We start from the raw sequence: 24,287 nt of genomic DNA on the forward strand, positions 1-24,287 counted from the left end.
TCATGGAGGGTTTGGAAGAGCATGGCCAGCTCTGTGAACAAAGGGAGGCAGTGGGCATGGATTTGTTCAAGGAGAGCGATGGAGCCCCAAGGGTAAGGGGCACAGATGCTCAGCCGCCCCAGGTCTGTGTCGGAGACCCACTTCCCTCCTGGCCTCCCATGATTGTCGGGGAAGGACCAGAGAGCAGCCTGGGGACTCTGGCGCCATTGCCAGGGGTGGTCAGCTGCTCCTAGCCAGGGGTGGTCAGCTGCTCCTAGCCAGGGGTGGTCAGCTGCTCCTAGCCAGGGGTGGTCAGCTGCTCCTAGCCAGGGGTGGTCAGCTGCTCCTAGCCAGGGGTGGTCAGCTGCTCCTAGCCAGGGGTGGTCAGCTGCTCCTAGCCAGGGGTCCTGCCATACCCCAGCCTGACCCCATAACCATGCCCCTTGCCCCATGCTGTCCCTCTCTGTTCCCCTCTCCCCCTCCCCCTGCTCCTCCTCATCCTCTTCCTCCTCTTCTCCAAGGCAACCACCACACTTCACTCCATGTGCACTTGCTGCCTCTGTGCAGCTCTGGGCTGTGAAGGGTATTCTTCCTCCGAGCCAGGGTAGAGCGGGGAGAACCCTCCGTGGGCCCCTTCTGCAGAGGAGGAAAGTGAGACTCAGAGAGGAGAGGCAACTGACCTGAGGTCCCAGCGTGAGGGTGGCTTTGAGACACAGACCCCCTCCTTCGCTACCAGGCCAGGCACCTTCCCCACAGCCCTGAGCAGGGCTGGCTCAGTCAGACCCCTTCGGGTCAGGGACATGGAGGGAGGGACGGCATGAGCTTGCAGCCTGCCCCTCGCCAGGCATCCTCCCCACCGCAGGTCACACAGCAGGACCTCACTCACCCACCTCTGTTCTCTGATGTTGCAGAAGCCATACGCCTGTCAGATCCCTGGCTGCTCCAAGCGCTACACGGACCCCAGCTCCCTCCGCAAGCACGTGAAGGCCCATTCGGCCAAAGAGCAGCAGGTGCGTAAGAAGGTAAGACGGCCTCTGTTCCAGGCCCAGCTCTGCAGACACCCCCGCTGGCCTCCCGGCCCCATGTCCAGCCTCACGCCAGGAGCCCACACTCCTTGTGTGCATTTGCCCTTCCACTCACCAAGGATGCTGCTGCCCATCGTCCACCATCTGCTTCACACCCCTCCTCAACCCCCGCCAGCCAGCCAGACTGCCCAACTCCTCTCTCATCCCTCTGCCCACTCACTGTGGCTCATCTATTAAACGTTTGACATCAGGCACTGTGTAGGGCTCGAAGATGCAAAAATGGAAAATCATGGTCCCCATCTTTAATGGGGACCTGGTAGGTGACAGACCCCAGTACAGCGGAAGGGACAGGGCTGCGAATTGGGGCAGAACCGACTGGCTGGGTTCCACCCATACTGTGTAGGACCACTGGGGCATGGGATGGCCACACCTGAGAGCCAGGAGGATATGGGGCGAAGAGAAACATCAGGGCCCAATCCAGGGTGTCAGCGTGACAGAGCGGGAAGAGCCCATTCATTCACTCAGGGATTTATGGAGCACCCCTTTCTTCCAAGCGCTTCTCAGAGCTATGGGTATGGCCGTGGATAAAGCAGAGACAGGGCTGGAGGCTGGAGAAAGCAGACACTTTAGTCATGGGCTGTAGGTGCCGAGAGTGGGTGCTGGGTGGAGCAAGCCGTGGGAAAGACAGTCGTGGGGAGACAGCGGGCTTGAGACTGGTCTTCATCCTGCAGGCAGCGGGGCCAGGAAGCAGGAGAGCAGAGGGACATGGTCAAAGCAGGCGCCTTCAGCTCGGGGGTAAAAACACCACATCCCGGGAATGGAGGGCGACTTAAACTCAGCCCCGTGTCTGGTGCTTCTCAGACTGTGTCTCATTTAGGCCTAGGAAGTGGGCACTATTTTTCCCATTTTAGAGATGTAGAACCTGAGGCTCAGAGAGTTACACATCTGCCCAGGTTGTGCAGCATGGGAGTGACGGAGCCAGGGTCCCATGCCAGACCCAGCATCTGCAGGGCCTGAGCTCTCTCGACCCCTCTCATGGGAGGGGCCTGAGTGGGGACAAGGACTAGCCCAGGCTCCATGCCAGGGTTGTCTGTCCCCGGCGGCCTGGTGCCCAAGGACCCGAATCCTGCCCTGGTTTTCCCAGGCCCCATGCTTGGCTCACGCCGAGCCCCAGGGACCTGGAGCCTCGAGCTGCAAACCTCCCAACAATAAGCATCCATTAGAGCCATCGGGGATGATGTATCTTTCTGGGTAAGGCGACCCTTGTATTATGACAGCTCCTTGGCAGCCCCGCTGCGTTTCAGAGAGAATTAGAAATGCTTTTCTCCCTTAATTCTCCTCTCCTGCTGCTCCTAATCCGATCGACATTGCGGTCTGAAAGGCATGCTTGGGCCCTCTTTTGCCAGAAACTTAATTTACATGGAAAACAGCTGCTGGGTCAAGGAGCTGAGAGCCCATTGGGAGGCTGGGCATGCCTTCCCCAAACCTGGGTGCTGGCCCTTCTGGCTGAGAGGGTGGGAAAACCCTCGGGGCTGACTCTCAGCCACAGGCGGCAGGAGGCACGGCTCTCGCTTTCTTTGGGTCGGGTTTGTCCCTGGTAAAATGAGGATTTGGACACATCCGTCTTCAGGGTTCTCAGATTCGGGCCTTGGGATTTCCCTGGGAGAAGGGGCCCTACCCATCCAGGTGCACGCCCACCCCTCACCCAGTGTCCCTAGGGCCCCAGTCAGCCCCGCCCCTCCCACCTGGCCCCATCTGGAGAGGTGCCAGGCTCTAGTCTGTCTTTAAGGGACAGCTGAGGGTTGTTGGCCAAAGATGTGCCAGCCCAGCCTTGCTCTGAGGCAATGACCTCAGGGCCATATATGGGTCGAGTGCCCACTGTGGGACCCAGCGAGCCCTTCACACAGCACATGCAGCAGGCGTGCTTGCACCATCATTTGCTGGTCCTCACAGCAGCCGGGGTGAGGGGATTATTGTTGCTACAGGCAGGGGAGGGGAGAGCCAGAGAGGCATTTGCCCAATGTCACACAGGGAAGAAGAGGAGATGAAGAAGAATAGTCCCTAGCCCTGGACTATTTCCGCTGCATCTATGCTAAGAAAAAAGAAAGGTGGTGGGGGTGGGATAGGCAGGAGGGAAACGCTCTATGTACTCTATTTCACTCCCACTCCATCCGTTCACGCTGTGGCAGCTACGGGAACGTGCCCATGGGAGGCCCCAGCTGCACTGTTGACACCCATCTAATGTTGGTGCTGAGGCAAGACCCCTTCCCATGACCCGTCTAGGAAGCTCCCACCAACCTCCTTTCCCTTCCTGCCCTTGGGGTCAGACTTGTAAGGTGGTCTGATCTCTCCCAGCCTGCCCAGCTCTCACGTAAACATTCCCCATTAAAATCCTTGCCTGGTCAACCTCGTTGTAGCATCTGCTTCTCACACCTGAACCTTCTGAGGGACACAATTAGCTCCATTTTACAAATGAGGAAACTGAGGCACAGTGAGGTGAAGGGTCTTGCCCTGGGGCCACCATCCTTCCTGCCCTGTCCCCTAAAGCGAGGTGGCTGGGGGCCAGCTGTCTCGTGCCAACACCCTCTCTCCCTGTGCTTGCTCCCCAGCTGCACGGGGGCCCTGATACTGAGGCCGACGTCCTGACCGAGTGTCTGGCCCTGCAGCAGCTCCACGCGTCCACACAGCTGGCTGCCAGCGATGGGAAGGGTGGCCGAGCCTTGGGCCAGGAGCTGCTCCCAGGTATGCGTGCTGGGAGGCAGGGCCAGGCTGACAGCCTGCAGGCCTTCACTGCCACCAGCCCCGCAGGACAGCGGTGCTCTGTGGGCCCCCGGGGGCGATATAGGCATGACTGAGGGAGACCCTCCTTCACACTCACCTGTGACTCCCATTGCCCAGGGGATGAAGCCAGGCTCCTCTCAGCTCTCCTCAGCGGCCTCGCAGCCTAGGCGCTCCTGGCACCTCCTTGGCATGCTGGACGCAGTTTCCTGAACACCCTGCGCTCCCTCTTTCCTCTGAGCCCTGTACACACTTCGCCAGCCTCCTCTCCACCCAGGCAGCCCCTGCCCTTCCTTTAGGACCCCCCTCAGTCCGGCCCCATGCACTCCCCAGTGGGACTCTGTGCTCGGAGGAGAGGACCAGGACCGAAGCTGTGCGAGGTGGGCGACGTGGCCGGAATCACTCGGCTCACTCTAAACTCTGCCCAAAGATGCCCCCAAACCCCTGGGCCCCTAAAGGCTCCTCCAGCCAGACTCAGAGCCTCCCGTCCCCCAAGGCAGCCTGCGTGTCCCTCCCCACGGCCCCCAGCCATGGGCAGGTCTCGGTGGACAGGGACTCCAGCCCCGACAGGGCAGTGTGGCCTGTGGCTTCCAGCTGACAACGGTGCGCTCTCCCCTCCGATCCCCACAAGAAACCACAGGATCAGAGCAGCAAGCTCTTCCCACCTTCTGGGATTTCTTGAATTACTCCAACTGTTTTAAACATTTTTTATTTTCCAATTTTTTATTCTTTCCTCTCAGCATTGAAGTAGCAGCAGATTTCAAACCATCAGAGCACTTAGTGTGTGTGCAGGCAGCCCACAGGGCGGGGACAGCTCAGGGTGGCTCCCACCCTCCTCCCCCTGCCCAGGGATGCTTCTCACAGGGTCAGGGTTGCTAAAACAGCAGGACAAGAAGGGACAGTAGGGGGTGACCCAGCCCAGGGATGAAGGCTTACATCTCCAGTGCCAGCTCCGTACAGAGGGCGGTGACTGCGGGAAGCTCAGCATTGAGAGGATTCCGAGGCTCAGCAGGAAAGAGGGCTGTGGCTGAGGCGCGGTAGCTTCCTGCAGCCCCATCGTTTTCACCCTGGGAGCGCTCAGGCCATCGGAGACCGTAGCAGGCCCGGGTGGGAAGCTGCTGCTCCCGGAGGCCAGCCCAGGGCCAGCAGTGACCGTCTCTCGAGCACTTGGCTGCTCCAGTCACTTTGCAGACGTCCTCTCGTTCAGTCCCCAGTGGGCCCATGATGCAGCCGAGAACAAGGTCACTGAGGGGCACCACGGAGGAGCAGCACTGGGTGGCAGCAGCTGCCCAGGCCCGGCTGACACCTAGTGAGTGTGCCTGCCCTGCCTGGGGCTTCAGGTCCCCCCACCAGACCTGCTGTGATGACACATGTGATCGCTTTTACAAACCCAACGGGACTGACCATTTTATCATCGTCATTATCATTGTGGCTCACGGCGAACGAGAAACTATTTACTTATCCATCTCAGAGTAATGCCACAGCCAGCTGACATTTGCTGAGTCTGTGCAGGAGCTGTTCTAGGTACCACACACGCAAGTGTTAACCTACATCAACCTCAACGAGCACATGCTTCTCACAGCCTGAAGTGCGTTTGGGGAGAGGCCTGGCATCCCCACTCTCCCTGCCCGTCACCGTGCGCTTTCCTCTCCGGGTGAGGAAACAGCTCCTGTGAGGCCGAGCCACTTTTTGCTAAGGTCCCACCGCCAGTAAATGGCAGAGGCTGGGACGTAGGCCATCTGGTTGCAGGCTGTGCCCTTAACCAAACAGTCTGCCGCTTTGCCACACCTTGCCAAACTGAGCACCTAGTGTGTGCCAGGCTTGCTGCTGGTCCCTGACCTCGGGCAGCAGGGAGGGAGGGACCAGACCAGCCAGGCAAACCCAGGAGTCCTGGTCTCCTAAGCTCCTGCCCTGGGTTCTGCTGTGGGCGCCCGGCAGATGCCTGAAGCACAGTTGGGAACAGATGTTAGGGCCAGAGGTTAAGCACTCACGGCTGATGATTGATGACGCTGATTTACAGCCTGAAGTGGTGCGTTTTGGGGAGAGGGCTGGCAGGCCCCATGGCGTCCCCACTCTCCCTGCCCATCACGAGGTGGTGATCCCCTCATTCCCACCCACTGTCTGTTCACATGTTCAACATGCCTCGTTCATGAGCTCGTCCTCAGGAGGCGGGGCCACCAGGGACCTGGACAGGGCCGGCAAAGGCTGGGGAAAGCAGGGCTTGCGTCAGGCAGTGCTAGGATGGAAGAGTCCCGAAGCGGGGTGAAGGCGAGGGAGGCGCTGGGGAGGGGAACATTGAATTTTCATTGTCTGACTATTGGAAGCTCCTGCGAGCTTATCCCTCATCAGGAAGGACTGCAGGCTTCGCGGGAAATCTTGGCGGCTTCTCTGGCAGGCTCTTTAGCAGACCCGGGCAGTGAGGACGTGAGAAGCATGAGGTCACCATGGCTGACGGAGAGGGTGCAGGATTTATCAGGATTCTAGGCCTTCCAAGCTTTCGGGCCCCCAAATTAGTTCAAGATGGCAGCAAGAGTGGTGAGCAGAGCAGGGCCAAGCCAGCTCCATCCGCTGAAATCCCCTCCAGGGCCTGCCTGGCCGAGCTGGGGAAGGAGGTGTGGGCAAGGGAGCCCGTGGGTGGTGGATGGCATCGCTGCCACGGGAGCAGCGGTCCCTCAGACGGGCAGGGGTAAGGTAAGGACAGGGGCCAAGAGGCAGAGGGCCCTCAGGAACCCATTCGGAGCTGGGCCTCAGCCAGCCCACAGTGCAGCCTGGACCGGAGGCATCCCCGCCAGAACCTGAGCTGCAGCCAGGCATTGCCTGCCCTTGGCTTTAAATGGACTTTCTTTTGCTATCACCTGGGAGAGCTGGTGAGCAGTATCCAGCCTGCTCACCCATCCGTGGCCCCCAGGCCAGCCTGCCGTCAGCTAGGACAGCGTCCTCTCTTTGGAACGCCTCACACCGGACATCCGGGTTCTGCTCCCACATCTCCGGGATGATGGGTAGTTCACTTCCCCAAAGGTAGTCCATTGCCTCATAGCAGCTTGGCCCGTAGAAAGTACGGCCACGCCCTGAGCTACAGTCTGCTTCTCTCCAGTCCAGGAGCCCTGTTCTGCTGGGGCTACAGATCCACAGTGCAAGCGCCTTCTCTCCCAGAATAGCCCGGAGGTTGGAGGCAGCCGCTCCACACTGTCCTCCTGTCCCAGTAGAGAGAGACACACACACACACACACACACACACACACACACACGCACGCACGGGCCGCCCAGGCCTCTGACAGCCCTTGTCAGGCCTCTGTTCCAGGGTAGGCCTCAGCTCCGCGCACAGCCCTTCAAGAAGCCGGGGCATGAGCAAAGCAGAGTGGAACCATCCTCTCCTTGTTTGGGCCCCTAACCTATGGCCACAACCTTGCTGGTTCCCTTCTTGTCTTTCTCTCTCCATAAGCAGGCGCACAGCTCCTGGTCGTCCACAGCCGTCTCGAGGGAGCGGCCGAAGCCCAGCGGTATTTGTTTGCTTCCCTGCAGGCGTGTATCCTGGCTCCATCACCCCCCATGATGGGCTCGCACCAGGCCTTCTGCCCCCCACGCACGATGTCCCTTCCAGGCACCACCCACTGGAAGCCACCACCAGTTCCCACCTGTCCCCCCTGCCCACAGCTGAGAGCACCAGGGATGGGTATGTACTGCAAGCCCGCCCTCCTCTGAGGTGGCCAGCGGCACCTGCAGGTGAGGGCAGGCGTCCCTCACACCACGTGGTTGTTACTGAGAGGAAATAGCCAACGCTCAGGCAGCTCTCACAATGTACTACGTCACACTCGGTCCGGGCACGATCTCCCTGGCATCTCACCGGAGCCCTCCCAGGTCGGTGGAATGGTACCTGGGCTTCTTGAGGCCTCGCCCTGTGCACACCCTCCTCTCCGTGGGGTGTCCTGCCTCCGGCTGCCACGCCCACACCCCGGCCTCCTTGGGAACCTCACTCGGTTTCCCTCTGGCTCACACTGTGCACTTGGTGAGCAGACTGCCCACCGCCCACTCCAAGATGCCCACTGGGCCTCGCCCCACTCGGAACGGTGCAGCTGGGACCCGTTGCAGGTCCTGCCAGGCTGCCCAGGAGCCCTCACGGCAGGGTCACTGCAGGGAGGGGCGGCCTCTTCCTGCAGTCAGTGCGGTTCCCCTGTGGCCACTTAATTGGCTGGAAATGGTGAATGTGCTAATTGCTGGCCTCCAATGCTGCCAAAATCTGCTTTCCTTGCCCTGCCTCCTGCCTCCCGGCCACTTTCGCTTACCTCCAGCAGGAACTGATCGAACTGTCCCCCAGGGCCCGCTCCAGAGCCTTCCTCCGCCCCGTCCTTGCTCCCCACAGCCGCCGTCTTGGCCGACTTGTGCCTGGGCTGATCTGGCTTTGTCACCAGGGCTCCTCCTGCTACTGACTCACCCTTTTATTCTAAGTCCACATAAGCCCCTGGTGGGGGCAGGCCTGCGCCACCGGCCCCAGCCCTGGGGAAGCTCCGTGAGGAGGGGTCAGGACAGGCCTGCAGAGGTTGGCCACACAGCATGTGCTTGAGGGAAGGAGGGGAAGGCCCAGAGGAGAGCCCAGTGCGGTGGGGGAGGCTGGCCGGAAGGCTTCCTGGAGGTGATGCTCAGCCGGGCCTCCAGGTTCGTAGGAGCTGGCTGAGCGGAGAGGTTGGGGGAAGGAGCAGCCAGAGCGAAGGCCACGCGTGGTGAGAGCCTGGTGTGACCTGGGACACGGATCTTCGTGGGCTGACAGGCTCGGGAGAGAGGTCAGGGGGTGGCGGGACACTGATGGGTGCTGAGCAGTGAGTGGTCAGGTCTGGGGATGAGAAGCGAGGCCTGCAGCGTGAGCCCGGGTGCCGGAGCAGCATCGGGGGTGGGTGACGGCAGCCTGAGCGGGGCTGTGGGTGGGAGGAAGCAGCGCCGGGAGGCATCAGTGACCTAGAAGAAGCAGGATTTAGGGAAACTCTGGCTGGTGGAAGGAGGGGGGGCCATGGAGGAGCCCCCAAGGGGCAGAGGTGCTGCACATGGAGCCAGGGCAGACTGTGGTGGCGAGGGCACGGACAGCCACAGGGAGGCAGCCTGACAGGGCCTGAGGGGCACCCAGAAAAGCGAGCCCTGCCGGAGCCTGAGTTCTTCTCTGTAAAGGGAGCCTTCGGTCCCTCCTGGGGGAAGGGCGAGACCCCTGCATGTGCTGACACCGTAAGTGTCACCCAGCACAGCGTCCAGGACACCAGCCCCACCCCCGGCACAGGCCACCTGCTCACCCACCAGCCAGCCCCAAGCATCTCCAGCCAAAGCAAAATAAACCAGAGGCCCTCCTTAATTCTGCAGTGCCGTTCATCCCTGGGCACGTGCGCTCTGCTCTGCCTCATTCGTCACCTGCTTGCCGCCCGCCCGCCTAAGTGCCCGTCAGGAATTCCTGCAATGGGGGCAGAGTGATGACAAGCCCGAGACGGACCCCCGGCTCGCTCGCCCACCCGTGGCTGCGGGAGCCCGGGCTCCAGTCACCCAGCCGCCCGGCGCCCAGGCTCCTCCGGCTGCGGGAGAGGGGCCCTCAGGCTGACACCAGGCCCAGCCGGGCTTGAATGGGTTTCTTTTTCCAGCCCCGAGAGGAGGTGGGGGCAGGCCTGCAGCCTCCCCTTCCTGCCAAAGTCAACAGGGAAGGCCGCTCGCGGCTCCCTGGGGTTCGCTGGGACGTTTAAAGGGCCTGACAGAATTATCTGATTCACTCGGAAATATGCTGAGAGGGCCTGACTTCATGACCAAATTTATTTATTCTGGCTCAGGGAGGACGCCGAATAGGGTGGTATTTTACCCCGGCCCCGTACGAGGTATGAAGCCCTGCGTCTGCCAGGCCAGTGAGGTTTTATATTAATTTTTATAGGTTCCAATTGGAGCGAAAATATTTGATTTAGGAGTCATCTGCATGACTCAGGAGAGGAGCTCCAGATGATCTGTTTCCTTTTAAAGGGTTCAGGTGGAGCCGTGTAACCGCAGTCTTCGCGTCTGCTGCGGAGAGAGCCGCGTTCTGTTTAATTTCACTGGCTGTGAAGGTGGCAAATGTGGGTTTGCGGCAGGTGTGAGGCAGGAAACACAAACTTTGGGAATGCATGTTTGTTCCCCTTCGGATCTGGCTCTCCGTAATTCTGCAGTGCCGTTCATCTCTGGGTTTTGTGGCTGAGCAATTCAGAAACGCGTTTGTGAGTGTTTGTCAGCTGTTTGCTGTGTGCCAGGCCCAGGGCTGAGCGCCGGGGACAGAGGACAGGGCCTGGCCCTCCCGCAGGAGGGGGCCAGTGGGAAATCAGGGGAGAGCTGGAGTGTGGGTACCAGGCTGGGGTGGGCATCAGGCAGACGGGCCCCACCCTGCTGGCCACACCTCGCCCCGTCTCAGCCTGGAGAACCGGTGAGGGGGGCACAGCTGGCGCACACCCTCACAGTTTATGGAGCAGAGTGGGAGACCCGGCCCCCCACCGGCCCTGTGAGACAGGCCTAACAATATTCATGCAGACGATGGTGACAGTCCCTTCATGGGGCCTTGATGAGGGTCCAGTTCATTAACAGGAGGAAGCTGAAGTGTCCCTGCAGGGTGTCAGGTGCTGGGCTGGGGACCTGGCGCGTGTGGAGGCCGCCCTGCTGCTGCCCTCAGAGCACCCGCAGTGGTGGGCCCAGACACCGGAGTGGGGACGGCCAGTGGGGGCCCGGGGGGCGCAGTGATGGCTGGATGCCCCCACTGAAGGGAGCAGCTAGGACCCGGCAGAGCTGCAGACACGGAGCTACGGCCTCTCCCCAAACCCCTTCCCTGTTTCATGATGGTCCTGCTTCCTCAGAGGCACTCATCTGTCCCGCTAACACCCCATGCCTGGAGGGTGGGCCAGGCAGCACGTGATCCAAGAGAGATGCCAGGGACGGACACGAGGCCCTGAAGGCGGCGGGCAGGGGAATGAAGGCCACCTGCTGGTTTTCCTTCCCTCGTCTTCACGATGATGACCCGCCGAGTGGCTGACAGTGTGCCTGCCGTCGTCCTGCTGCTTTGCCTGCACTGCTTTATCCGTGTTATTTTCACTGTAACTACGTCAGTGCTGTGTGGCCAGACTCACCAGGCAACCTCTCTGGACCTTTGTTTCTGATCTGTGAGGACATGAGGGGGAGGCGGAGGCTCAGTGAGTGGACTGTCGTGCCATGGGGTGGCCTCCTGCTAAGGAACGGCCTAGGACAGTGGTCGGCAAACTCATTAGTCAACAGAGCCAAATATCAACAGTACGACGATTGAAATTTCTCTTGAGAGCCAAATTTTTTAAACTTAAACTATATAGGTAGGTAGCTTATTATTAACTTAATTAGGGTACTCCTAAGGCGTGGAAGAGCCACACTCAAGGGGCCAAAGAGCCGCAGTTTGCCGACCACTGGCCTAGGCTTTCGCTGTGGCTGTTCCCGGACTCACGCTCCAGGCGCCGGAGCGGCACGCACAGCCAGTGTCGGGATGCAGCAGGGGAGGCTGGCATCAGCCCTGGTCAGAGCGGCAGTCCTGCGGGCAACCCCGGCTCAGAGACATCGGCCTCTTGCCCAAGGTCACGTGGCCAGTGAGCGCAGACGAGGCTTTAAACACAGCTCTGTCGACTCCCGAGGTCGTGCTCCTACTGTTAGTCCTAACACCAGGCAGCAGCTCTCCTTTCCTGATTCCTTTGGCTCTGATGCTTACAAGATCTAAAGTTTAATTCCAGTTTGAACATGGTCAGAAATAACATGCTCCTCTTCTACCTAGACTGTCACAAGGTTGAGCAGGCCAGCTAGTGAGCTCACCCTTGCTGGAGGGAAGCAAGCAGCAGTGGCCATGCCTCTGGCCCCCACCCCTGAGCCCACCCTGCTCACAGCTGCCTCTGTTTCCTCCAGGTTGGGACCCGGCCTCCTCTCACCCATGGTCAGCCCACTGAAGGGGCTTGGGCCACCGCCGCTGCCACCGTCCTCCCAGAGCCATTCTCCGGGGGGCCAGCCCTTCCCCGCGCTCCCCAGCAAGCCACCCTACCCGCCCTTCCAGAGCCCTCCACCCCCGCCTCTGCCCAGCCCCCAAGGTAAGCCCTGGCTGCGGCCTCTCCTGCCCACACGGACTCCTGCTAGGTGCCCAAGAGGATGGGACCCCGACCTGGGGGAGGCAGGTGGGCAACAGAGTGACAGCAGGCCCTGAGGCCTCACCGGAGAAGCCAGACAGGGACTCAACATGCGGACTCGGGCACTTCCTGGAGGAAGTTTGTGCTGAGGGGTGAAAAACAGCTTGTTCATTGATAGGGCTCTCCCAGCAGGGGGCGCAGCATGGCAGTGGCAGGGAACAGCTGCTGCTGGAGGGATCTCAGAGGAGAAGGGTGAAGGGCCACAGCCCCTGCCGTCAGAGCACTCTCATCAGCCACCAACAACTCCGGTGCAGCCATGAGGCCCTGTCGCCCACGCCCTCTGGCGCAGGCAGAACTGGCACCTCTGCACCCTGGGGCTCCCCGCTCTCAGTCACACCCATCATGCCTGTTCAGGAAGCATTGCGGGGAGGGGGGGGGGGCTGGCTACACAGCGTAGCAGAGCCGTTGCCCTCCCGCCTGGGCGTTTCCTTGGTTACTGCAGCCCTGCCGCTCCCTCTGCAGGGTACCAGGGCAGCTTCCACTCCATCCAGAGCTGCTTCCCCTATGGCGACTGCTATCGGGTAGCTGAGCCAGCAGCCGGTGGGGACGCCCTGGCTGGGGAGGCCTCTGGTTTCAACCCCCTGCGGCCCACCGGCTACCACGGCCTCAGTGCACCTTTACCTGCCACCGGTAAGCCCCACCTGCATGGCTCCCTCCCCCGAAGGCCCACCAGGGCCCAACCCTGATGCCCCTTGTCCCGCCGCTGTGGGACAGCCCCCCGAGGCAGAGTCGCCCCGCTTTGCAGAGGGGAAATGGAAGCCCAGGGAGGTCCCAGGACCCAAGAATGGGGACATGCGCCCCGCCCGGCCCAAAGTCAGTTCCTCCACAGCCTCCCACGCTCGCTCGTGTCCGGACCCTGGCAGGTTTCTGAAGACGCAGAAGAATCAGGCTGGAGCTCAGTCTAGTCGATGTCCCTTTGAGTATTTACTGTGTACCTACTGTGTGGGGGGCACAGTTGTGGGCCCTGGGGATCCGGCAGGGAATGAGACTACACTGATCCGTGTAACCGATACGCAAACAGGCCCAGAGGGGCCACACGGTTAGGAAGGGCCAGAGCCTGGAGGCCGTGCTTGCTCTTGTGCTGCACGTGTTCCTTCAGGGCCCTGGGCCTCCCCCGGCAATGCCCTTGGCTGGGGCGGAGAGGCCCAGTGACAGGGCAGGGCTGTGGGAGCCCAAGGCAGAGTCAGGCTCAGATCAGCCGGGCCAGTCCTGCTCAGAGCAGGGGCACAGATGGTGGGGCTGGGCCCACCCTGAGTTCTCCAAGCCAAGCCCCACCCAGGTCAGCCCCAGGGCCCAGGTCCAGCTGGAAGCTACAAGGCCTGGGCAGGATGTGGGGATCCCAAGACAGAGGGGAGCCTGAGGCCCTGTCCCAGAGGCCCCTTGGGCAGCTGGGCGTGTGCAGCTGGGCGTACAGGCATAAAGTCATAGGGACAAGCACCGAGGCCACAGAAGAGCAGACACAAAGCCGTGGACCCATGTTTTCTATTCACACGCATGCTCCCTTGTCTGCATATGTCTTATTCTTCATGTGCCTGTGGAACTGTGTGTGTGTGTGCACATAGAGCCGGCATGTGTAGGTTCCAGGCAGTGTGAGCCCCATGAGTGTGTAAGGAGCTTGTAGGACACGTGCTCATGTGTGCACACATGTGCTCACATCATGCTTGTGCTGATGTTCATCGTCATCTGTGTGCACAGACCTGTGTGCCCATCATGTGACCCCCATCCATGCACACACACGTGGTTCTCCATCCCATAACCCCATCTGCATGCACAGACTGTGTTCACATATGGTGTAAGTACCTCTGGGGATGGACACATCACATACATGCTGTAGGCTAGCATGTACCCAGTCACAGGGTGTGTGTGTGCCATGTTTGCATGCATATGGATTGATATGTGATTAGGCACTGGCCGCTGGCCACAGCTCTGCTAGCTCTCACCGACCCATCCTCCACCAGCCCCCCACCAGCCCAAGGTGGGATTCCTTGGTTAGCAGCCAGGCCTAGAGTTCTGAGTGGTCGAGGGGCAGCTTCCATGCCCCCTGCCAGCTGAGTGGCAGCCTAGTTTCCAGCGCCCATTCCAGACCCTGCCTACATCTCCTCTGCCAAGCTGAGCATAGACATGCAAGGTTGAACAAGGTGGCACCATGGGGCCTTAGGAATAGTTCAGCCTGAACCCATTTCACAGATGGGAAGACTGAGGCCCACCTGTCTTAGGCTACAAAAGTTCATGACAACAGCCCAGGCTCAGAGTCCTTAGGTCAGGCAGAGACTGGATAAGGTGACCTCTCCAGACCCCTCCCATGTCGAGGGCCTCCCCGGGAGACAGCATGTCCGATGGAAGAGCCAGCTGGCTTGGCGCCAGATGGACCTGGGTCCAAAGCCCACCTCTCCCCCTGAACTGAGGAAGTGTACTGCCCTCTCTGGGCATCTCTTCAGCTCTGCACTGGGACAGTGAGTCTCATCTCCCAGGACTGCTGTGACACTTGAGTGATAAGACTTCACCGAACATATAGTCGGTGCCCATTGAGTGCTGGTCCCTTCTGTGGACTCCTGTGTCTGGTGGAGGAACCTGAAACAATGGGGTGGGCTGGGGTCCTTCTGCCAGGAGGGGACCAGCCCCTGCAGGCAAGAGCTGTGATAACCCCCCCATACCTTTCTCCCCACCCCCCCATTCTGCTCCACAGCCCAGCACTGGGGGAGAGATCCCCAAGCCAGCCTGTGCCTATCTCCCCAGCTGCCCTGGGCCCTTTGGGATTACAAGGCCTAGGGCGCCTCCCCCACCCCTACCGGGAAGGGCAGAGGGCTCAGGTCAGGCCCTGCGGGGGCACTGAGATGAGGGACCCTAGCAGGAGGGTGGGGTCTGGGAGCTGGGAGAAGATGACAAGGCATCACCCCCGAGTTCTCCAGCCCAGACCCTGTGCCCACACAGGCTACGAGGCTCTGGCCGAGGCCCCGTGCCCCACAGCGCTGCCGCCACAGCCACCTGAAGACGTCGTGTCCAGCGGCCCCGAGGACTGCAGCTTCTTCCCCAACGGGGCCTTTGACCACTGCCTTAGTCACATCCCCTCCATCTACACCGACACCTGAGGAAGGCCCTGCCTCCCCACCCCCCACCCCCCGGCCACCCTCCCGTCACCCTCCACCTCAGCTGCTGCCTTGCCCGCCGGTGTGCGTCCCCGCCCTCCGTGCACCAGCCTGCGCTGCCGGACCGAAGCTCTCTGCACACGGTCCACGGCGCCCAGCGCTCGCCGGTGCTCAGAGGTGCTGGCAGGGCCCGCGACCTGTGCTGGTCCCTGACTGTGCCTTCCTTTTCTCCCCGATGTCTTTACATCACAGACCTCGTGTGTATAGAGTGTACAGGACTTGTTTTCCATTCTCCTGCCAGTTTTCTATTTTTGGTTTTACAAGAAAAACATTAAAAACTGGAAATGAGACTCGGGGCCTGGCTCTGCTTACGTGGCTCAGCCCAGAGGCTGGGCGCAGGAGAGCGGCCCAGGTGTGTGTGGTGGAGCGTGTGTGGGGCTCGGGAGGCCACACGGAAACCCCTCCGGCCCTGGGTGCCCCGTGGGGGATGGTGGGGATGGGTGCCTGGGTCTCGTGCCCCTCAACGTGCTGTGAGCCCTACAGATACCCGCACTAGTCTCAGGCCTCAATGACAGGCAGGCTTCTCCCCATGGGCGGGCAGGAGGACCAAGGCTGGGACTGAAACTGGAACCCAGATCCATCTGACCCAGACCTTTGCTACCTGCACAGACTTCCCCGTGGGAGGAAGATGAGCTCCAATTCTGGGGTGGCTGTGGATGAACCAGGCAGGACAAGCCTCCAAAGGCAGGGGCAGAGGCAGGGCCCCTGCAGGCGGGCCAGGGAGGGAGGGAGGAGGCCAGGTCTGAGGACAGCAGGGCTCCCCTGGGGCTGCGCCTGCCTGGCCTGCCTCCCTCCCCCGGTCCAGCACGGGAGCAGGCCCACCACCAGGCCTGGGCAGTACCCTAGACAGTGTCCACCTCATCACACCATCCGGAGGGTGACCTGGCAGGAAAAATTCCTCAAGGAAGATTCCTGCCTCGCAGCTGCTAGAGTGCAACAAGCACCTACTGTGCGCCAGGCCCTGCCCCAAGCTCCTGACAGCCCTGGGAAGGACTTTCGATCCCCTCTCAGTAACACCTGCTGGGTTAGGGGCGCAAGGTGAGATGGAAAGATCTCGGCAAACCCTTCTTTACAGAGAGGAACCCCAGGTCCAGAAAGGCCACCCGCCATGTGGTGACAGGACGGGTGACGGAGGCCGGAGGCACCTCACCGAGGGGTGCAGCTCTGCCAGTCCCGCCGTGCTTCACATGGCTCAGCTCTCGCCTCCTGCTCGCACCCCTCCTCCCCCGTGTATGTTCCTCCCTCGCTGTGTCAGGCCCCCCTGTGGGCCTGTGTCTGGGGCCCCCTCCCCTCTGCTCCTGGCTGGCTGCGGCCAAGGAGGAGCTTAGCATGGACGGAGGGAAGGGGGAGGCCGTCTCCTGACACCCTGCTCACACCTTGTACGTAGTCCCTTCACGTCACCCTCTTCCACGGCCCCCCATTTCACAGGTGCAGAGACGGAGGGAAGCGAAGGCACAGCCCCAAGTAGTAGAGCTGGGATGCAGACCCCAGCCTCTGGCTCCGGAACCTGCACTCCACCCACTGCACTGCCCGCCCCTGGAAGACGGGGCCACCTGGTTCCCAGCCCCCTGCCAGCCCCTCGGGGCGGGACTAACCCAGTGTCACCCAGAGCACCAGCCTCGGGGTGCAGACCAGGGCTCCTGACTCCCGCCGCCCAGGCTCCATTGCCCCCCCACCCCCACCCCCACCCCGTCCCATCCCCCACTGGTTTTATGGAACTAATTAGGTTGTGGCAAAATTCCTTTAACAGGGATGCTCAGGACTCAATGCTGCATGTCATTGTAAGCACTTAATCCACTCCAGATAAGCAGAATTAAGCTGTACAATGAGGACATATTTCTAGTAATAATGAAAAGGGCTGAGCCATGAGCAGAACACACAGGGAGCCAGCAGTTGGATCCCATTTAATTTCAGAGACAGAAAAGGAGACAAAGGCAAAGAGAAACAAAGAGACCGAGGGAAGCAGCCGGGCAGGCGAGTTGGAGATGGAGGCGGCGCCCAGCCTGGAGCCCAGCGTAGCTTCCATCCTCCCCCTAAACGTGGTTGTGCCCCTCCCCTGCTGGGGTCCCAGCCTCCTCCTCCTCTCGGCTTACTCTGGGCCCCTGCCCTGACGCTCTGACGCCCACAGGTCTCCCTCCCTATGCAGGCGAGCTCAGCAGCGGAGGGCCCCGGGGTAGGACCCCTGAGAGACAGGACCGTCCCAGCCCGGGCTTCTTCGTCCATTATTCAGAGAACCCCGCAGCCCTCCTGAGCCGGGCCACGGCCAGGGGCACTGCGGCAGGAGCCATGCCAGCAGGGGCACGGTGACTGCTGCTCCTCGTCGGCAGGGGGCCTGGCTGAGAGGGCTGGGGGTCGGGGGGTCGGGGCATTGCCCCTGGAGAGCTCCTGGGAGTTGGCCAAGGCTGGGGGCCTGCGGGGCCTGTAGGGCCATGGAGCTCAGTCTGCCTGGGGGTCTCCCCGGGAGGCCCAGGAGCAGGCTCAGTGCCCAGGCAACCAGGTGACCATGCCGCCCTTCCAAGCCCGCCTCTCCGGGTGGCCCTCAGGCTGAGAGGGACCATCTCCCCATGGCCTGTCTCTGTCCCCGTTTCCCTGTCTCCCCCATCCCTCCTCCCGTCTCCTGCCCCCTCTGCCTTCCCCCACTGGGGCCCCTCGTCCCGGCAGTTCTCTCTGCCTCGCGCCCTCCCTGCCTCTGTCTCACCATTTCTCTGCTGCTGCCCTGTTGTCCCTCCCAGTTCTCCCCTTCCCCCCTCTCTCCGCCCTCCCAGTTCATTCCTGTTGTCTCTCTTTTCCCTCCATTTTCTCTGTCTTGCCCTCTTTAAACTGCAAGGTCTGACCCAAGAGGACCTCTTTCTGTCTCCCCTTACTCTCCTCTCTGCTGCCTCCTTGCTTGGTCTCCCTAATTCTCTGTGGCCCAGAGGGGTCAATGCTGTCCCCAAGGCGACACAGAGCATGTAGCGGGGGCCGCGAGGGCTGAGGGGGGAGCCCTAGAAGTGCTGGTGGGAGAGGCCTTGGGGCAGGGCCACCCCTCCTCCCCCCGAGTTCCACCTGCCACGGGTCTCAGGGTGAACGCGTGTTAGGACTCTGCTTCTGCCCTCGCGGCCGGGCCCAGGGCCCAGGGACGCCCCACACCTGGGTCTGCCCTCCGGGGACTCCCTCCGCCTCCCAAGTCTCTCTCCCTCTGGCCCTGGTGTTTACTCCCTCCTCCACCCTGACCTAGACCGTGGGGGCTGAGAGGGCCCACGGAGGCCACCCCTCACTTCACAGGTGAGGAAGCCCATGGAGAATGGGGTGCCAGGCGAGGGGGCAGTGCAGGTGGCATGGCAGATTCATGCCTGAGGACGCCCCCCCACCCCCTGCTGGGGAGGGAACGATGGGGACATACCCCCGTGAAGGCAGGTCCTGATCTGTCCTCACGCTGACTGCACATAGCAGCCGCTCAATACCTGTTTGTTCAATACCTCAGTGGGCAGGAGAGGGGAGCAGGGAGACAGGATGGTCTGCACAGCACCGCGTGCACCGCGGGGCCCTGCCCATGCAGTGAGCTGCTCACCCATCCAGCCTGGTTTCCAGATGAGACAGGACAGTACGGGGCCGGGCAGGCACCAGAGTGGGGAACCCGGGCCCCTGGCGCCTGGCCGTCCCTTCTGCAGCCCATGCTGACGACTCCTACCGGCGCATGTGATGTTGTTACACCTGCCAGGTAAGTGCGATCACCCACCGCACAGAGGGAGGAACTGAGGCCCAGGGAGGTGACCCGCCCGAAGCCACCAGAGGGTCAGGGCGGAGCTGGAATCAGGGCAGCGGGGGTGCCAGTGCCCGCCTCGCCCCGCTGGTCTGCATCACAGGACCAAGGCTGGCCTAGGAGTTCTGGCTCGCGCCCCTCCCCCTCCGTCCAGAGGGATCGTTATGCTTTCACAAGTCCCGGTGTATGTACTCGCCTGGACCCCAGCCCTGCCAGGGGTTTACAGGTCTCAGTGGTCCTGTCTCTGGGAGGAAATGCAAGCGGAACATGAACCGGGAAGGAATTGCGGGCCCTGTCAGCCCTGCGGCTGCCGAGCCCAGCTCCTCCATTTGTTCTCCAAGCGGGGGGACAGCACGACCCTGCAGGAGGGCCAGCGAGAGGCCCGAGGGACAGGGCCGCCAGGCCACCCTGAGCCGGCTTTGCACCAAGGAACTGTGCTGTCTGTTACCTGTTCAGGGGGTGGCTGGCTGAGCGCCCGCAGGGCCAGGGAGCGTGGGGCCTGTATTGGACTTGGGTCCTTGGGCGATTTCCAGGCCAGAGCAGGGACCTGGAGCAGCCAGCCAGCTTCACTTCACTTGGAGGGGAGTGGGTGGGGGTGCCGGGGATGGGAAGAGGCCTCGCCTGGCCGTGAAAACGCTGAACCTGGAGGATGGGGGATGGGTCCGTTGTACTCTCCTTGGGTTTGTTACGCTAGTCTCTGCACTTTTGTGTTTGTTTGAAACGTGAACTGACGCACTCCCAGTGTGGCCAGGCTGGGGCTGTCTCGCTGGCCTGGAGCCGGGATGGGCACGGAGCTCAGCCCAGCAGGTCTGAGGCCCGGGTTCACCTTTGCGGTGACTGCCTGGTCACAGCGGGGACCGTGTTGGTGGCCCTGGGTCCTCAGTGCCCAGCACAGGGCCTGGCACGCCACTGGGGCTTAATAAAGGCTTCTCTGTGGGGTCAGTTTGCCAGGACAGGGCGAGGGAGCTGCGGGAGCTGGGGGTGTGCCGGGAGCTGCGGGTGCTGGGGGTGTGCCGGGAGCTGCGGGTGCTGAGGGTGTGCCGGGAGCTGCGGGAGCTGGGGGTGTGCCGGGAGCTGCGGGAGCTGGGGGTGTGCCGGGAGCTGCGGGTGCTGGGGGTGTGCCGGGAGCTGCGGGTGCTGCGGGTGCTGGGGGTGTGCCGGGAGCTCAGGTGATCAGCAAAGCCGTTGCTTTACCCTAAGAAATGGAGAGTCTGTGGCTGCCTCTGTCCTTCCGGGACAGAGTCCATGCAGGCTGAGCGACTGTCTTGGCTGCAGCACCAAGTGGCTAATCTGTTATTTCTCCCATGGTCACCGGTCCCTCATCGGTCTGCAACCCTCTCCCTCGCTGGGCCAGCTTTCTCTCCTCAGACTCAGGAAACTAACAGGTTAGGCACCAATTATTTATAACAAACAAACAAAAAACCCAGCCCTCCTCGAGTTAAAAAGAAGATATGGCCAGGAAGGATGGGCATTCTCAGGCCCAGGCTGAGGCAAACCTTCTCTGCAAACCAAAATAATTGGTGGAAAGGGTTTTAGGTCTAGACTCTAGAGGCACCACAAAGAAGCACCATCCTGGATCATCAGTGAGTGAGCCCTGAGGCAGTTCAACCCCAGGCAGCGGGGAGGGTGGGAGGGAGGGAGGCCGAGAGGTCAGGGCCAGGACCACCCAGGCTCTGACTCAGGCTGAGGACTTTGGATGGTCTTGATGGGTGACCTTGGGCAAGTCACCCCAGATCTGAGCCCAGTTCCCCATCTGTGTCTGCCCTCACAGGGTGGTAGCAAGAATCCTATGAGAGTGACACAGGGCTCTGGGAATGGAGCGAGGCCGGGAAGTACTAGCTGTTGTGATGAGGATGATGTTTCCTTGGCTCCCCCAGGTCGCCTGACACGAGCAAAGTCTAACCGGAAGGGTAGAGAGAGGCGGACATAAGCACTGACCTCATCTCCTGGAACTCCATTAAGGTGACAGGACAAAACTGAAAGTGACCATGAGAACAGGAGAGGAGCCGGTGGGAGAGGGGCTGACCTAGCGGGCGGAGTGGCTCCGTGTCTGTGGGGGCGCATTGCCAGATGTGAGCAGGGTCTCCCACGGAGCCCAGACATGCTCAGGACTCAGAGGCACCAGATGTTAAGGAAGGTGAGGGCGGGAGTGGATGAGAAAGAAGGGGCCGGTGGGAAGTCAGCGTGGGAGCTGACAGATGCCCTGGTGCCCCTTCCCAGCCCCTCCCTCTCCCTGACCCCTCCCAGGAGGCCAGGAGGTGGTGGCACCTTCTCCAGACACAGAATCAGAGGGACTGACTTGAAGATCCGAGCAGCTGGGCCCTACAGCACGGAGGACGGAGAGCCTCTGAGTAGCAGGCCTCTGGAAACGGGCGTTGGGAGCCTCCCCCAAAGTGGGCTTGCTACCCCGTCACCCAGGCCGAGCCCACAGTCAACAAGCCGGGCCCCCGAGCGCCAAGGCCCACAGCTTCCCGTTGGGTGGTAGTGCCTGGAAGGACCCTCAGGAACAGACAGAAGAACCTGGAGGAAGCAGGGAGGCAGGCAGCTGAGTGAAACTGAAGCAATCGAGCCAACAAGACGACAAGCGGCGACAGGTGTGAAGGTAACAGCCAGGAACAACAAAAGGAGGTAGAGAACAAGAAATGATAGGTAAGGACTGAGGGTCCGTCCTGGGGGTCAGCATATCTGACAGAAGTTCCAGAAACAGAACCCAGTAAACCCTCCATTTAACGGACTTCGTATTTATTGGACAGAATTTCTGGTCTGTATGTCATATGTGAAAATTAACACCCTGTTACTTTTAAAACGCTTTTAACCAAGAGTTGCTTATAATTAACAGCTTATTTTTGGTTATTAATTCACTGTTATTTTTAAACAAATTTTAGCGAATAGGCCATATGTTAGAAAAGACATTGTAGTAATTCTGCCTACATAAGTATTACATATCCACAACGATCTGCATATTTAAATTCAGGGCCACCGCTCGTAAACAGCATTCGGCTAATTAGCACGTGATCACACCGAGTCTCAAGTGGTCATTGGTGCGTGGTAATGGGTTCTGTCCTCTCGTGGCGTGACCTGCAGCAGTTTTAACGCGTGCGGCCCATGTTCCCACGTGTGTTGAGCCACGCCCCAGCCGTGTGCATTTATTTTCATGGAGTGACTGGTGAAGGCACGCACTTACTAGACCTATTCAGTATAAATTTAAAATTTCTGCAATTCACATAGAAAACTTTTCTTTGAAATGAAACTTTTTAGACATACTTAATTTTAGTTACACAAATTTGTCTACATAAGTAAAAACAGGTAACCTAATTTGCCAATTTTTTAAGATGTGCATTTGGAAAACTCACTTTATGATATAATGGACTTCGGACTTTAATGAGCACCCCCTCACCTGACTTAGTCCGTAATATTGAGGTTTTGCTGTAAATGAAGGAAGTTATCAAAGAAATATCGTAAGAAAATTTTCAAAACAGAAGGATGCAAGCATCCAGCTCGCCAGGGCTCACTGATGCCCAGTATGAGGATGGACCAGAGGCCGCCAGAGACCCTCCCCAAGGAGGGAGCCCAAGGGAGAGGGAGGAGGAGAAGGAGAGAAGGAAGCAAAGCCCCGTTCAGGGATGTGGATCAAACTGCCACTGGACTCCTCAGAGCAGCACAGGAGGATCAACAGCAAAAACCTTAACACCCCGAATGAACACAATTTCCAACCGGGATTCTGTGCCCAGCTACACTATTCATCAAGGGTGACTGCAGGATAGAGAGATTTCCAGACAGGCCAGAACTACAGAGAGAAGCATTTTCTGCGCAGCATTTTTCAAAACGTTACTGGGGGATGAGCTCCACCAACCAGGACTGAAGACACCGGTCTTGCCAACAAGGAACCCGGGCAGGTCAGGCAGGGGCCAGGAGGACAGCGGGGCAGCAGGCCTGGGGGGGGGCGGGGCTGCCCGGGCCTCGGCCGCTCCGCAGTGCGGACAATGACAGAGACACAGAGAGGTGGTGCCCGTGGCCATCGGAGGCTTTGGGAAGCATTAGCAATGGGAACATAGAAAACTAGACAAACGAGGAACAAGGCAACTGTTAATTCCAGCAAATGGTAAAAGTATGAATAAAGGAACATCTGAATCTAGTGTTTGGATTAGTAAATATTTACATAGTTGTGATCATGCAAGTCCAGAATATCCAGTGAATGAAAAGCATGACCCTTCACTGCTGGGAGTCTGGGGGCCAGGGACGCGGTGGGGACAGGGACGCCGGCCTCCCCGCCTCTCCGGGAAGCCGAGAGGAAGGATCTCGGGTGGCGTGGAAGCGGCGTTGTCATTCCTACTGAACCAGGGGCGCGAGTGCAGAGGAAACAGCTTCCAGGGCAGTGTGGCCCCTGGACAGTGGGCAGCGATGGGGCTGCGGAGACGGGTCGTTTGCGGACTGTTCATGGTGGCTCTCAGCCCACAGTACACTGATGGGCTTTTTGAACAATGTGTTTGTATTTCTTTGAGAAAAATTAAAAAGGAGTGAGCAGCAGGTGTAGCCCCTTCGGCGGGTGAAGACTCGGGTGCTCCGCAGGCCTGAGGGGCGTGCTGGCGTGGCCGGTCGGCCCGCGCTGCGTCCTCCACGGGCAGGCGGTGGCCCCAGGAGAGGCAGGACAGAATGTGACACGTGGGTCTCCGAGGTGAGCTGCTTGCCCCGCGGCTGCTGGAGGGGCAGCCTGACAGAAGCTCCGTCCGTTTCGGTCACGGCCTGTGAAGCCAGCTGCGTTCAGAAGAAACATATGACCATGGTTTGTATTTATTTAATCCAAAAGGTTTCCTTTCAAAGAGAGAAATAGGGGGCCCGGGGAAACTCTTCTCAGTGACCGTGCACTCGCAGGCCACAAAGCAGGGGAGACAATTTCCATAATATTTCACCTCATTCTGCACACGTCTCCAAGCCGCCTTTGATGCCACAGTTCAGAACGCAGCCCAGAGCCTCTTGCTCTAAAACAAATCAGCTGCTCCCTGCACACCCCCCTCCCCATTACCCCCACCTCCTACTTTTGCAACCGCAGCTCCCACCCACCCCGCTCCCCTGCCCCTCCAACCTGCATGCCAGCGGGGCAGCTCACTACTAAGGTGTAATGTTTGGGGGCACCAGCTCCTCTGCTAGGGGAGGTCTAGAGCAGAAAATCAGCAAGGGAGCCCTCAGGCTGGTGGGAGACTTTCAAGTAAAAGGGCAATTAAGACATCCGAGCCCCCCACCCCAGTGTAAAGTCTGTATCGGAGCTCTGCCCCTCCTCCCATCACGCCCTCCCCCCAACCAGACCCGTTCTTTCCCATTATGCTCTTGTGTCAGGCCTTTGTCCGTGCTGTCCCCTCTTCCCTTAGCTTTCCAGGTCCCGGCACGGGTCACAGCACCCCGCGTCGTCTGCTGTGCGTGGGCATCTCCGCTCTGGGCTGTG

At 60.3% G+C, this 24,287-nt stretch overlaps 1 protein-coding gene and 1 long non-coding RNA gene across 7 annotated transcripts in view; both read left to right on the top strand.

The window, feature by feature from the left end:
• The window catches only part of GLIS1 (GLIS family zinc finger 1), a 228,701-nt gene extending 213,308 nt beyond the window's left edge, over positions 1-15,393 (top strand). For 4 of the 6 annotated variants that reach the window (XM_059689516.1, XM_059689521.1, XM_059689520.1 and 1 more), the window contains 6 exons: positions 891-1,001; positions 3,614-3,746; positions 7,305-7,455; positions 11,685-11,863; positions 12,422-12,589; positions 14,891-15,393. In XM_059689516.1, the coding sequence (XP_059545499.1) occupies positions 891-1,001; positions 3,614-3,746; positions 7,305-7,455; positions 11,685-11,863; positions 12,422-12,589; positions 14,891-15,048 (900 nt within the window). In that variant the 3' untranslated portion in view covers positions 15,049-15,393. The remainder of the gene's footprint in view (positions 1-890; positions 1,002-3,613; positions 3,747-7,304; positions 7,456-11,684; positions 11,864-12,421; positions 12,590-14,890) is intronic. The other 2 variants (XM_059689517.1, XM_059689518.1) reach the window with 2 other exon arrangements.
• A 4,620-nt stretch (positions 15,394-20,013) lies between these two features.
• LOC132229492 (uncharacterized) lies at positions 20,014-23,931 on the top strand. Its single transcript, XR_009451694.1, has 3 exons — positions 20,014-20,232; positions 20,725-20,809; positions 21,095-23,931. It is a non-coding gene; the product is annotated as an uncharacterized LOC132229492 (long non-coding RNA).
• The last annotated feature ends 356 nt before the right edge of the window (positions 23,932-24,287 follow it).

This window comes from Myotis daubentonii, chromosome 3 (genome assembly GCF_963259705.1).
Source record: "Myotis daubentonii chromosome 3, mMyoDau2.1, whole genome shotgun sequence".
In the NCBI taxonomy this organism is placed as follows: domain Eukaryota; kingdom Metazoa; phylum Chordata; class Mammalia; order Chiroptera; family Vespertilionidae; genus Myotis; species Myotis daubentonii.